Source organism: Nicotiana sylvestris, chromosome 2 (genome assembly GCF_000393655.2).
Source record: "Nicotiana sylvestris chromosome 2, ASM39365v2, whole genome shotgun sequence".
In the NCBI taxonomy this organism is placed as follows: Eukaryota; Viridiplantae; Streptophyta; class Magnoliopsida; order Solanales; family Solanaceae; genus Nicotiana; species Nicotiana sylvestris.
In genome coordinates, this window is record NC_091058.1 from 205,144,812 (window position 1) to 205,161,068 (window position 16,257).

Consider the following 16,257-nt stretch of genomic DNA (forward strand, 5'->3'; position numbering starts at 1 on the left):
GATCACATGAAATACACACCCGAATTGAGATACGTATTCTGACCATGCCACGGGAACTGTACTCATAGTCATAACAATTCATTATTAATCGCGCATGAACAAACTAGCGCATCTTTTGCACCATTTTCCCCTAAGTGGAGGGATAGTGTAAGACAATGGACAACCACTCTAAGGCAAAGAGAAATATGGACAGCCAAACATAATTCCTTTAACACGCAACAAAAATTCCATCATGCTAAGCATTTCGAAGCGAGATTGTTATCTTTTAACTTCTGTAACCCATAGCATTTTAAGTGTCGACTTTCCTTACCCCTTTTGTAATATACTTAGCCAAGATGTAGTTGCTAACTTCATCTCAAGACTAACCATTTTCACAATTTTTAACTACTGTTTTCCTTATATTCCCTAGGTACCACTTTACATGATACTTCCTCATTTTTGCAACACATAAGATATTACATTAAGATGCAAAAGAGTTAAAGCACACAAAAGAAAGACACTATTAACAGTGTTCAAAGAAGAAAAATAAATAAATAAATAAAGTTACCAAATTCATATACAGAATTCATAGACAACAAAATGTGATGGATCTGTGATATAGACGATAACAATGGAAATATTACCTAAAAATAGAACCTCTGCTTTGGGTGAAATATAAAATTATGTTCTGAAATAGGAATCTAGTGGATGAAGACAGTAGAAGAAAAACCCAAATAGTGATCTGAAACTCTTAATAACGGAACCTGGTTGAAATAGTCTAAAATCTAAACGAGAAGACGGCAGCAAATCGGACTCGGAACCACAAACCTCGTCCTCGAACAAACAGCAGCTTGAAACTCGAACTCAAACGAACCCAGACCTCAATTCATCTCCATTTTTAAAAAAAAAAAAAAAAATCGAAATTAGCTTGAAGAAGGCAATATCACTTTTCTAATTTGTATTTCTTCCTAACTTTCCGATTCTAGCCCCCTTTTGTTTTTCATTTCGTCTGTCTCCTCTGCGTGAGTGTGTGTGCGTTAGTCAAGAAGAAGATAAGGTGTGGGTGATTTTTCATATCAGAAACAGCCCCTCCTGTGTGGTCTTAGGCGTTAGCTTGTGGAGAAGATGACACTAAAAATGGCGGATCGCATATGGTAGGGATCTAAGTCTAAGGTATTTTTAGACTGGTTTTTGGTTATATAGAAGGGTTTTTAAGTTAAGGGGCTATGAGTTTGGTATTATTGGGCCTTATAATTGGGCCAAAGACTAACAAAAACTACAAAATTTATAAGGACGGGATAAACCAACCCAAAACTAATTCCTCCTTCTAAAATTATATACAAATTATAATGTAAAAATATAAAACTAATTTTAATTGATTAAACTAAACTATCTTAAAACATGAAACTATTTTTTTGTGTTTTCAAGATTATATGAAAATAAAGATAAGGTACTATTTTTGCATATTTTTTTATTTAAATTTATGAAAGATACGTAAACTAAAATATTTTTGTAATTTTTATTTTTTGTGACGAAATAAAGTAAAAGAGTCAAAATTAGTTGAAATAAAGATATTAGACCTAAACTAAATGTTTACATGCTAAAATATAAAAAATCTTGGGGAGGGTCAAAAATCACATGTCTACACGACCCGAACGGAATCGTGAAACAAATTGGAATCACCAACTTAAACCTCATGATTGGACCTCGAACTCAACCTCGGGCGGTACTCTGAATCAACCCAAGACAGCTTTAAGATTCAAACGGACTCTATTGTTTTTGAAGCAATAATTTAACGGGAGAAACTGAAATGTAATTTGGCGGGTTGAGGGTGGTGGCGTGATGTCTCTATGTGTATTAGCTGTTGTGTTTGTGTTCTGCAGCGAATCCCTAAGGGTCTCTACGTTAGTGATTTTTGTTAAAGAAGAAGAAACCATCTACAGGTGGGGGTCGGGGGGGGGTGTCTATGGCTAAAGAAGACCCAGAACCGGGGGGGGGGTCGTTTTTTGGTATTAAACGGCGATGCTTCAGGTATGACGTGAAGAAGACGAAGTCAGGGGGTCTCTGATGTTGAACGACGCTGCTTAGGTCTCCTAGGCGTTAGCTCTAGGTTTTGGGGTTTAGGTATTTTAGGCTAATTTTTTGGTTATATAGAAAGGGTTTTTAGGTTAAGGGGGTATGTGTTTGGTATTATTGGGCCTTAAAATTGGGTCAAAGACTAAAAAATGGACTACAAGATTAAAATGGGATAAACCAACCCAAAACTAACTCTTCCTTCTAAATATACAATTTATAATATAAAAATAATCTTAATTGGTTAAACTAAACTATCTTAAAACATGAAACTATTTTTTTGTGTTTTCAAGATTATATGAAAATAAAGATAAGGTACTATTTTTGTATATTTTTTTTATTTGAATTTATGAAAGATACGTAAACTAAAATATTTTTGTAATTTTTTTTTGTGACGAAATAAAGTAAAAGGGTCAAAATTAGTTGAAATAATGATATTAGGCCTAAACTAAATATTTACATGCTAATATATAAAAAATCTTGGGGAGGGTCAAAAATCACATGTCTGCACTCAAGAGTCAACTGATATATCTGCTACGATAGAGTCAACTAATGAAATCAGCAGCAGTGTACCAGAGCATCCAATCGAGTCGACTACGAATGTAGTATGTCCAAATGAATGGAGAAGCGAGCCTGAATATCCTCTAAAAATTCATCATATGGGATCTAAATGAAGGAATGAAAACCAAGGGAGCTCTCAAAAAGAGAGCAAATTTAGCATTAATCTCTCGGGTTGAACCAAAGAAGATAGAGGAAGCTCTAAAAGATTCAAGTTGGGTTCAAGCAATGCAGGAAGAGTTAGATCAGTTTGGTAAAAATCAGGTGTGGAAACTGATACCCAAACCTGAAAATATTTCTGTAATTGGAACAAAGTGGGTCTTTAGAAATAAATTGAACGGGGATGGAAAGGTTGTAAGGAATAAATTCAGACTAGTTGCTCAGGGATATTCACAACAGGAAGGAGTCGACTATGACAAAACCTTTGTTCCAGTAGCTCGCTTGGAGTCTATACGAATTCTTCTGGCATATGCATTGTTTAAAAGATTTAGGCTGTTTCAGATGGATGTCAAAATGGCCTTTTTGAACAGATTTATTGAGGAAGAAGTATACATGAAACGACCGCCTGGGTTTGTAGATTCAAAATTTCCCTACCATGTATACAAGCTCACTAAGGCACTATATGGACTAAAACAAGCTCCACGTGCTTGGTATGATAGACTTAGTTCTTTTCTTATTGATCATGGATTTACATGAGGTAAAGTAGACACTACCTTGTTTATTAAAAGATCATCAGAAGATAATCTCATTATTCAGATTTATGTTGATGATATTATATTTGGTAGTGATAACACTCTTATGTGCACGGAATTTTCAAATCTTATGCAAAGCGAATTCGAAATGAGCATGATGGGAGAGCTAACATTCTTCCTTGGACTCCAAATTCAACAATCTGAAGAAGGAAAATTTATATGTCAGACCAAATACACAAAGGAACTGATTCAAAAATTTGGCATGAACAATGCAAAATCCATTGGCACACCAATGAGTCTTTCAACAAATCTAGACAAAGATGAACAGGGAATCCCTGTTGATGAAACTAAATATCGTGGAATGACTGGATCATTACTGTATCTGACGGCAAGTGATATTATGTTCAGTGTGTGTAAATGTGCCAAGTTTTAGTCAGCTCCTAAGGAATCTCATCTGACTGGAGTGAAGAGAATCATTTGATATCTCATTGGGACTATATCTCATGGACTATGGTATCCTCGCTCTAACTCTTTTAAATTAGAAGGTTTTTCAGATGCTGACCTTGCAGGTGATAAGGAAGATAGAAAAAGCACAAGTGGTACATGTCAATTACTTGGAAAGGCATTGATATCCTGGAACAGTAAAAACAAGCATCAGTTGCATTATCTACCACTGAAGCTGAATACATTGCTATTGGACAATATTGTGCACAATTACTGTGGATGTCCCATCAACTAGGTGACTATGAACTTTCTTTTAAACTTATACAAATTTTTTGTGATAATTCAAGTGTTATTTGTCTGTCAAAAAAATCATGTGCATTATTCTAGAGCAAGCATATAGATCATGTACTTAAGGGAGACATAAAAATATCTTTTGTTGGAACTACTGATCAGTTAGCAGATATTTTTACTAAGCCATTTTTAGAGGATAGATTTTGTGCTTTAAGAAAATTATTTGGCATTACTTGCTTAACTAATAACATATAGGACCTATGTGTACTACAGTTACTTTTGTGGGTTTAATGATTGTCCTTTACTCATGCATTAATTACGCCTCCGTTTTTCCCTCTCTTTTCTTCTTCTTTCACATCAATTCATCGTTCAAAGTTGGAAAGCCAATCATCACGTCCCTTCAACTGATGCCTTTTCCTTTTCTGTACTCAACCGTCAGAAGGTTCTCTTCTTAAGGCGGAAAACCCCTTTCAATCACTTTCATCCCTATCATCTAGAAAGCCCTTCTCCAAAGCTTTGCTCAAACCACTTTTCTTCAATGGCTAAACAACCCAGGAATCCATCCGCTTCCACCAAAAAAAGTACCCTCTCCAAAGCAAAACCCCCTTCTATTCCCCCAGAACAAGTATACCTAGGGTCCGATCACTCTGAGGGTTTTGCTTCCTCCCAGGGAGATTTGTCTTATCACTCTCAAATCTTAGGAGAAAAAGCCCTAGGAAAACGACCTATGGAAGACCCCCATGTTTCCTCTACCCCAAAGAAATCCAAGATTGATCTTTCTGACTATCTAAAATCTGACTTGAATTTTTGGGATTCTCCAAATAGAGATTTCTTCATTGCTCTGAAAGACAAGCCCATTGCTCATGGAATGGTAGTCGACCTTGACGATATGGAAGCCCTAAATTGTAAGGTAAAAATTTCTTTGTTCATCAAGGGTGGGCTAAGTTCCTCTCTATTCCTCCACCTAAGGTCTATGAACCCCTGGCAAAGATGTTTTATGCTAATCTCCACTCTAGTAAACCTGACAGGTTGGAATCTTAGTGTTAGGTAAGCGCATTGTTCTTGATTATGACCTGTTTGATTCACTCTTTCAGTGTAGATGTTCTGGTTTTCCTATACTTTTCAAAAACACATGGCCCGATGATTTTGAAATTTCCTTTGACTAAGCTAAACGGTGTAATGCTGAGTGTCCCTCTAACTCCCTTCCCAACCAGTTAGGTCCCAATGATGTTAGTTTCGAAACTTGAGTCCTGGCTCACATTGTAGTAACTACTCTGCTTCCCTGTACTGGTTCCTTTTCAACCTTTTCTCAAAGAGACATTTTCTTAGTATACTACCTTGTGACCAAACTCAAAGTCATGTTATCCTCCTAGGTTTAATTTCATGATTGAAAGTGCTGAAGATCCCACCAGTCTACCCTATGGCATGACCATCACTCACATCCTGGAAGCTCATCAAATTTCCCTGTCCGACTATCCCTTTATCACTATTTCAAAATCTTACAATTCTAGAGCCTTTGCAAGTATGAGATATATGAGTGTGAAGGGCTCCTGGGTTAAGAAGCACGAAGGTGATGTAAAGCATGCTCCTATAGAGCCCAAACCTAAACCCTTTGCCTCCCATCCCAGCCCTAGTGATCCTGATCTTGGTGAAAAGCTTCGTGCCATTGACATTCAACTCTCTGAAATCAAAAAACTCCTCACAACCACTCAATCTACTGTTGGTGACATTCATGTCATCTCCAAGGAAACAGGGTCTGATGTGTCAAAGATAAGAGTTGATGTTCTCAGAGTTAGGGAGAATGTTGTCAAAGCTTTCAGGGAGATTCATGACAGGTTGGATGGAGTGAGCATATCAGCCAATGCTAGCTTTGAGTAATTAAAGGAGGCCATCTGCAATACTCTTACCTATTTTCTACGTCGTTAATGTGGTTTCTTAAGACAATTTTTTTTATTGTGCTATTTTTGGGTTGTTATCTTAGCCATTTGACAATTTCTATTTTTATTTTGTTTTAGTTGTTTCTGTTTGGACTATAACTCTAATGCTTAATGCTATATATTCTGTTTAGTTCTTGGTTTATTCCCTCTTTGCTGATGCCAAAAAGGGGGAGAAGAGTATATGTTGTATCTGTATACAGGTATAGTTGACTGTGGCAAAAGTAGCATCCTTCATGGCAGGAGTCGACTCCAATCATAGACTATTCAACTGCATTAATTGAGAGGGAGTACCATGAACCTGTCAACTACATACATAAAGGGGGAGTAAACACAGGGAAGTCGACTGTTGTTTATACACATATATTATTTTATCATCATCAAAAAGGGGGAGATTGTTAGATCTAATTTCAATGATGCAAATAATATATCTGTGCAGGAAATCAATTAGACAAGATCAAGGAATCAAGGAGATACTAAGAGATTGCTGAAGTCAATCTGGATGCTTAAGGAAAGAAATCAATCAGCAAAGATTACGAAATTATGGACAGATGCGATGGAAAGAATCAAGCAAGCCTAAACTTAAGACATCAATCAAGGCTAGCATATTCAATCTGGAAGATTGAATCAGTCAAAAAGCATCGAAGATTCTGTAAGAAGATTAGCTGAGCTACTAATTTCAAAAGGACCAACAATAAAGGAGTAAACCTTCATCATCAACAACAGTAGAAGGAAAGCTGTCAATTTCCTCTCATCAAGGAAGAGCAACGACAAGCAATCTTATTCTTGGAAAGAATCAATCTCTTTCCAAGGATCAAATTTCTTGGGTTGTCAAGTCTCGTCAGCAAACGACCTTCACCAAAGTATTTATACTCAGCATCAAGCCTTAGACAAATATACTTTGATCGAACCAAAAATCCTCTCTTTGTTCTACTGCAAACAAACATTGTAGTTCTCTAAGACCTGTTGTGTAACAAGTCAGAGAAAAAAAGAGAGAACAACACCGGTGAGGCATTGTATCAAAAGAGACGAGTGTTATAGGAACTGAGTTATCACGTCACTTCCACTGTACTCGAAGAAACGCATTTACTAAAGAGAACTCCCTTGCAACCCAAGGTGACTGGACTAGTATTCACATTGAATCTGAATCACTATAAAATTCCGGTGTCTTTAATTTTTGCACTTACTTTCTGTGTTTTATATACTGCTATTATAAATGTTAGGTTATTGCATCTAGTCGACTAATTGAAAAACCAGTCAACTAATAGAGATTAAGATTAAAAATATACAATTCACCCTCATCCCCTCTTGTACTTTCATAGCACAATTCTTAGCACGTTCGAGGATGAACGTATGTTTAAGTGGGAGAGAATGTAACAACCCGACCTATCGTTTTGAGCTCTGGTATTTCATTCGACAGTTTGAGGCCATGAGTAGCTTCACTTCAGGTATTATGACTTGTACGCATGGTTGGAATTGAATTTCGGGAAGTTCGGAGTTGATTTGGAAAGAAAATTCCCATTTCAAAAGCTTTAAGTTGGAAGAATTGACTAATATTAGATTTTTGGGTAAACGACCTTGGAATCAGGATTTGAAGGTTTCAATAGGTTCGTATGATGATTTTGGACTTGGGCGTATGTTCGGATCGGGCTTTGGATGACCTGGGAGCGTTTTAGCGCCTATTGTGGAGGTTAGCACTTTGGAAGAATTACATGAATTTGAGGTGGAGGTGAATTTTATGTTATCGATGTCCGTTTGAGATTCTGAGTCTGGGAATAGCTCCATATGGTGATTCTGTTATTGGGACCGCGTCCGGAAGTGGATTCGGAGGTCCGTAGGTCATTTTGGAGTCATTTGGCTAAAGTTAGAAATTTGAAGGTTTTTGAGAATTTTGACTGGGAGTGGACATTTTGATATTAGGGTCGGATTCTGATTCCAGAAGTTTGACTAGGTCTGTAATGTCAAAAATGACTTGTGTACAAAATTTGAGGTCAATCGGACGTGATTTGATAGGTTTCGGTATCGAATGTAGAAGTTGAAGTTTTATAGTTCATAAAGCTTGAATTGAGTTGTGATTCGTGATTTCGACGTTGTTTGATGTGATTTGAAGGCTCGACTAAGTTCGTAATATGTTTTGGAATTGGTTGGTGCAATTTGATAGGGTCCCGGGGGCCCTAAGTGGATTCCGGATGGTTAATAGATCGAATTTAGAATTTGAAGAAGAGTTGAGGCAGCTGATATGTGGTGTACCCGCCCCTGCGAGGTTTTGGCCGCAGGTGCGGAGGGCACTGAAGCGACATTTGGAGTCGCAGAAGCGGAGCAGGCCTTCCAGGTAAAGGACCGTAGGTGCGGAGCTTTTGGTCGCATCTGCGCAAGCGCAAAAGCGAAAAATGCCTCGCAGGAGCGGAAGAAGGCGCAGAGACGGAAGGTGTCTCGCACCGGCGAAGCCGCAGGTCTGGCTACTTGACCGCAGGTGCGAACGTCGGAGCTGGGCAGTGTGTTCTTTAAAAAGGAGCGCTTGGCTCATTTTCACCTCATTTTCCTCCATGAGAGCCGGTCTTGGAGCGAGTTTGGAGCTCATTCTTCGTCATCAATACCAAGGTAAGTGATTCCCACTTATGATAAGTTAAATACATGGTTTGTATAAGGATTTAAACATAGAAATTAGTATAAATTGTGAGGTTTATGGTAGAAGACCTAGAATTTGACATTTTGACAACGAATTTGGGCATGAAATTGAGAATAAACTATATATTTGAGTTCATGAGGTTATGGGTAAAGTTTATCTTCGAAAATTTTCGGAATCCAGGCATGTGGGCCCGATGGTGATTTTTATTGTTCGATCGGGGTTAGAAATTGTTATAAACTATATTATATTGAGTATTTGAGTATATATTAATGGGTTTGCATAATTATTGGCCAATTTTGGGGCGTTGGGCATCAATTCGAGTTGTTTGAAGGGCTCGAAAGCCGGTTATTGAACTTCGAAGTGCGGTAAGTCTCCTTTCTAATCTTGTAAGAGGGAATTTACCCTATAGGTGAAATAAATCAATATGTGCTCCTATTTATGGGGGTTACATACGCACGAGATGACGAGAGTCCGTGCGTAGCTACTATTATGCTTAAGTCCGAGTAATCTAGGACCCAAAAGTATGCTTTACTTGCAACATTTGCAATCTTGTTGTCAATTTAAAATGCTTAAATCATATCAAAGTTGGTAAATAAATCTCTAAAAGGCTAAACATCATTTTCTTGACCGTTAAAAGAGAAATTGTCTTTTACCTTGGATAATTGCCTCTTGATGAATTCTTGATTTACTGTTTGAATATGTTTTTCTTTTGTGGAACGGCTGAATGCCTCGGAAAGTTGAATAGATGCATCTATAGTTCGCGTCATTCGACCCTCTGGCAGTGCACAGTTTAAATATTATGTTGGATCGGGCCGTACGACGTCGGCATGATTTGCGCATGCTTGTATTGCTTGCTTTGAAATTTATAAATAGTGATATTGCCTCCCCGACCTGAGATAAATTGATAAATGATGAAAATGAATTTGAAAATCGCCCATTAACAAAGGGATTGTTTACTTGCTTCATGATTTTCTTGAGTTGACCACTAGTAAGTGTCAGAGTCGACCTCTCGTCACTACTTCTTCGAGATTAGACTGGATACTTACTGGGTACGCGTTATTTTCGTACTCATACTACACTTTCTGTACATTTTGTTGTATATGCATATACATTTAGTGGCCTTATGGCGGAGTGGCGTGGTTGATACGTGGACTTAGGTGAGCTGCATCTTGTGTCATGATCTGCAGCCAACACAGTCTCCTTCAAAGCAGTTGTATTTTTTATTCCTGTCCAAATTGTATTTCGGATAGATGCTGTATTTATTTTATTTTTCCTAGTTGATGCTCATGCATTTGTGACACCGGATTCTGAGATGATTATGGATTATTCATTATTGACATGCTTAAAAATAATATTATTCATCCTGAAATTTTATCTTTTTACTATTAAATTGAAGAAAAATCGTGATTTCGAAAATATTAAAACGAGAACTAAATTAAGTATTTATGGTTGGCTTGTCTGACAGCTGTGTCCGGCGTCATCACGACCTTTATTGGATTTTGGGTTGTGATAATTTGACTGGGCAAAGAGGTTAATAGAAAAGAGAAGACTTTTTAATTTATAGTATAAAATAAGGCATATATATTTTGTGTGGCTATAAATCATTGCATAAAGGTAAATTATTTCTAAATATAAAAATATGTCATTCTTTTTGGCACAGATTAAAAAAAAATATATTCAAATAAATTAAAACGGAGGGAATATTATCTTCTTGTCATCGATAGTATCCGACTGCATCCTAACTTTTACCAAAGTATATTTGCCTCTTGATTAGCTTTCATGTATGTATAGCATATTTAGGCCTTCCAAATTTAATATTCCCTCTGTATCAATGTTTATGTCTTAATTTGACTTGGAATAAGGTTTAATAAATAGAGGAAGTATTTTGAAATTTATGGTTCAAATATGTCAAAGTATTTAAATTTTTAAAATTTATAATCTTAAACAAATCATAATATTTATGTGGCTGTAAAAATTTCTCATTATGAAAATATAAGATTATTTCAATCTTTTTAAAACAAAGGAGTAGTAACTTGCTATCATCAAAAATATATATATGAATACAATTAATTGAATTAGGATGATAATTACGTGAGAGTCAACTTATCTTACCTAAATAATTTTTGAAAAAGGTAAAGAGGAACCACCAAAACTACTCATTACTCCTAATTTTTACTCTCCACACCATTTACAAATCATCTCCCTAGAAAAAAAGCTACTTTCTTCGTTTCAGTTTATATTAACTTATTTTCTTTTTGGTCCATTCAGAAAAGAATGATCTGTTTTTAAATTTTAAAACAATTTAGCTTAAACTTTCAATTCTACCCTTAAAGCTTTTATAATTACACAAATACTATGGACCCCTTTCTGACATGTTTAGGACCACAAATTTCAAAAATCTTCATTTTTTCTTAAATTTTGTGCTCAGTCAAATAGGTTCACATACTCCCTCCATTCACTTTTACTTGACACGTTTTGATTTTTCACGCTCCTTAAGAATAATAAATGAAGTGCATAATTTACCATGATACACATATTAATTAATGTATATTTTATTGAATTTGAGAAAATAATTTGAAATAACTTACAAATACTATGGGTATAGCAGGAAAAAAAATTATCTTATTTTAATATGCGTAAAGTGACAAATAAAAATAAAAATATATTTTAAATATATATGTCTAATAAAAATGAACGGAGGGAATAAATTGAAACAGACGGAGTGAAAAAAAAACTTCTTTTTTCGACAGGACAAAAAAATTACTAGCATACAACGCAAGGGAAAAAAGACAAACAAGGAAAGAGTCGCCCCAATACTTTGTCTGCCATGCAAACAGCATCAGAGTCAACAAATCAAGTTTAACAACTTGCTACTCTGTCTGCTTATTATTGATCTCTGTGCACGCACGTGTAGGTTTCTGCACCTCACTAGTCACGTGTATAAGAGATTTAAATTGTGTACACAAATATTTAGAAAAACATGACTCTGTCAATGTAACATTCTGCAAGTTACTTTTTGGCCGTTCGGTGTCGGCTATTATAAAATTCTAAAAAATGTGAATTTTTTTTCTAAGTGAAATGGTATTTGAAATTTAAAATTATGTTTGGACATGAATATAATTTTGGGTTGTTTTTGAAGTTTTGTGAGTGATTTGAGTTAAAATTTTGAAAAACAAGTTTTTGGAGTTTTTCAAATTTTTGAAAATTTCCAAAATACATCTTCAAGTTTGAAAATTTTATGAACAAATGCTGATTTCGGAAAAAAGTGATTTATTTTGAAAAAACGAAAAAAAATTCTTATGCCCAAACAGGCTCAGAATTTACATCAAAAATTACTATCACGACCCAAATCCACTAGTCGTGATGGCACCTAACCCAACCCGCTAGGTAAGCCAACTAATAACTATCTAATTCTAATAATATTAATAAGACAATTAAGTAAAAGGAATTATCTAAATCTTATACATTCCCTAAGAACTGATAGTACAAATCATGAGTTTCTACGAATAGAATTTATAAAGCTGATATGAAGTAAATACATCTTCTGTTTGAAAAGAATATAAACAGAATTTATAATCTAAGGCTACCATGAACAAAATGCTGCTACAACAAGGACGCAGGTACATCTTCAAATCCAGCCCCATCGAACACAGCAACAACAACAGCCAACATCTGCACGCAAGGTACAGAAATGTAGTATGAGTACAACCGATCTCATGTGCTCAATAAGTAACAAACCTAACCGTAGATTGAAAGTAGTGACGAGCTGAAACATGGTCGGGTCCAACACCAGTAGCCAACAACAATTCATAACAACGTAGAGCATATAAATAAGGAAGTAACTCAGAGATAAAATGCTCAGCTTTTTTTTTTTTATATTTTTTTGAAAATAATTTTGTTTTTCAAGAATATCAGTGAAAACCCAAATCCTTTACCGAAATCATCGAAAAATATGAGATAGTTTGAAAACTGTAATTTTTCGAAAAATTCTTTCCACAATAAATAAAATGTTTCATTTTCTTTCCTAATAGCAAGTGTGAAATACCACTCTATGCCCACATATCATGTGTGTAAAAAAAGTCATGAATGACGTAATACCGTACAACATGAGGAAAAAAATCCATCTTTATGCATGTATGTCATGTGTGCATGCCAATGCCATGTATCTCAGAGATGAATCATGTACTCACACTCTCAGAGTACTCAATCTCATTGTTTCACACTTTCTACTCATCGTGTTCAACCACTTAGTACTGTATATGATCAATCCGGCCGAAGGAAGATCCATCCGAGAATATATACATCAACTGACCATCAGTCACTCCATACCGAGGAAGACCAATCTGACCCGTGGAGAAGATCCATCTCCAAGTATATAAATGCTCAGCCATTCGGTACTGCATATGTCACATACGGCCTAGGGAAGATCCATCCCAGAATATATACATCGCTGACCATCAGTCACTCAGTACCGAGGAAGGCCAATCCGGCCCCACGAAGAAGATCTATCTCCAGGTATATAAATGCTTCGGACAAAATCCATGTCCAGAGGAGATTCATCCCTCAATATAATCAACCTCGCTCACTGGCGGTGTGTACAGACTCCGGAGGGGCTCCTATAGTCCAAGCGCAATCATAATCTAGATCCAGGCATAAATCAATATAACATGCTGCGGCGTGAAGCCCGATCCTATAACTGTCACTTATAATCAGGCTCTCAGTCTCACTCAGTCATCAATCTCTCCAGTCTCACTCACGTGCTCACAATGTCATGAAACTAGCCCGACAACAATGATATGATGTATCAATAAACAACAATTAAGACTGAGATATAATATGAATGCATGAATATGACTAAGTACGAAATATTAATGAAATCACTGAGATGACAGCAAGAAACGACCACTATGGGTCCTAACAATATCAACATAAAGCCTAAATATGATATCTAGCATGATAGATAGCTCTGTTACTTTATCACACGGTGAAAATATGGATATCAACAATATAGGGCCACTAAAGGGTGCCATGAAAACATCGGAGTCACAATTCACAGGGTGAACGCCTACACCCCGTCACCTAGCATGTGCGTCACCTCATCATCAATCACATAGCACATAATTCGAGGTTTTATACCCTCAGCTCTAAGTTTAGAAAAGTTACATACCTCGAACAAGCCAATTCCAATACCGAGCAAGTCAAGCGATGCTCCAAAAATACCATCACATGCGTATCAACCTCCAAATGGATCAAAACTATCCAAAAGCAACTAAAATTTATCAAATAAAGCCAAAACACAATTCCAAATGATAAAGATCGAATTCTCAATCAAAACCCAAAATCGGCCAAAAGTCACACTCGGGCTCGCGCCTCGAAACCCGATAAAACACATAAAATCCGATAACCCACTCAATTACGAGTCCAACCATACCAGTTTCACTCAATTCCGACTCCAAATCGATGTTCAAAACTCAAAAATTCATATTATAAAACTTTACGACAAAACCCCCAATTTCCTCTTTAAAATTCATCAACCAAAAGCTAAAATCAATGATAGATTCATGGAGTATAATTAAAACCTACAGAACACTTACCCCAATTCATATGGTGAAAATTTCTTCAAGAATCGCCTCAATCTGAGATCCCTAGCTCCAAAAATGTAAAAATGGTCGAAACTCTCGAAATAGAGGACTTTATAATCACCGGGCAACTTAATGCATCGCAGAAGCACCATCGCGATCACGAAGAAGAAAAATAATGCTCCTGTAAAATGCCCTAAGAGATCGCGGTATACACAACTGACAGAACTACGCGTTCGCAGAAGAAACCTCGCGAACGCGAAGAGATAACCAACACTGCCTCAGCTCAGATCTAATCACAATGCGAACGCGTTCTCAATATCGCGAATGTGATGCTTAAACTGCCACAACATATGCAAACGCGGACCATCACTCATGAACGTGTAGAAAAAGAATTACTCTGCTCCAATTTTCCTTACGCGATCGTACCACTAAGTCCGCGATTCTGATGAAGAAATGTGACACCATATATCAGCAGAACACAACAGTTAAAAATGAAGGAAAATGATCCAAAATCAATTTGCAATATGCTCGAGCCCCTTGGGACCCTGTCAAAACATACCAACAAGTCCCATAACATAACACGGACCTACTCGAGGCCTCAAAACACAAATAACAATACTGAAACGACGAATCACACCTTAATTCAAAATCAACAAACTTTGAAACTTCAAACTTTCACAACCGATGCCGAAACCTATCAAATCACGTCTGATTGACCTCAAATTTTGCACACAAGTCACATTTGATATTACTGACCTACTCCAACTTCCGAAATTGGAATCTGACCCCGATATCTAAAAGTTCACTCTCGGTCAAACTTTTTAAAATTTTAACTTTCGCCATTTCAAGCCAAATTCTACTACGGACCTCCAAATCATAATCCATACATGCCCCTAAGTCCAAAATCACCCAACGGAGCTAACAGAACCATAAAAAATCCAATCCGATGTCAAATACTAAAAAGTCAAATTTGGTTAATCTTTTCAAATTTAAAGTTTATGGCTGAGAATCATTCTTCCAAATCAATCCCGAATAACCTGAAAATCAAAACCGACGATTCACATAAATCATATTACATCAAACGTAGCTACTCATGCCCTCAAACAACCGAGCGAAATGTAAATGCTCAAAACGACCGATCAGGCCGTTACATCCCCCCAATTAAACATACATTCGTCCTCGAACGTGTCAAGAGTTGTTCCAAAAGCCATCAAATCGCTGTGTAACCTTACCATGCACATACCCAGGGGTGGTCCCATGTCACCTTATCCCATATAGGTCTGATAATACAACATAACTGAAATTTCTTAATTCAACCTAGCCCATAAGCCTTAGAATTCAATTTCCAACACTTGAAATTTACTATAAGATTAGAATATCACATCTACACACTATATAAGTCTGAACAAGATGTATCAAGCCATAATCATAACCCAAGATGTAATCACATGATATACCACATAACTCAAATACTCATAGCGATAATTTCTAATCACAGTAGTTGCTCAAAACAACCCAATACCGGTAATAAACCTCATATCAAATAAAGCCTCGTTTTAAAACCTTTGTACACTACCTATGATGAAAGAAATACGCAGAACTCATAACCATTCATCAGATCAACAAGTCATGGAGCTCTCTCTCGTTCGACAAGAACTATAGCCACTTTCTAAGCCGACTTTCGATATTATCATCCAGCCATGCCGTAATCAATTTCGATAGTATCCATCCTAGATCCAACGACCTCGTCTTATCAAATACCATCTACTCTATAGACATACCACATCAATACAATCTAAAGAAACAACCCGTGCAATCCGTGCACCAATAAGTAACATTCCAAATGTACTCAAACATGGAAAATGACTCAACAAGAGAAATGTCTTGCAAGCTCAATGAGTACCAACGCAATGCAATGTTAAGAACCCATCACACACCACATAACCAAAACACACGAATTTAACACAAAGGATCATACCTCAATATGACTCCACTATAATAAATGACCCCATCCAAATGTTGGTCCATATTATATACCTCCAGCCACCCTGCTCAAAATCAATAACCACACAAAA

At 36.5% G+C, this 16,257-nt stretch overlaps 1 protein-coding gene across 1 annotated transcript; it reads left to right on the plus strand.

Moving 5' to 3' along the window:
* The first annotated feature begins 3,450 nt into the window (after positions 1-3,450).
* Positions 3,451-4,041, plus strand: LOC138886189 (uncharacterized mitochondrial protein AtMg00810-like). The gene is made up of 2 exons (XM_070167235.1): positions 3,451-3,715; positions 3,872-4,041. The coding sequence occupies exons 1-2, from the start codon at positions 3,451-3,453 to the stop codon at positions 4,039-4,041; spliced, it is 435 nt and encodes a 144-aa protein (XP_070023336.1).
* The last annotated feature ends 12,216 nt before the right edge of the window (positions 4,042-16,257 follow it).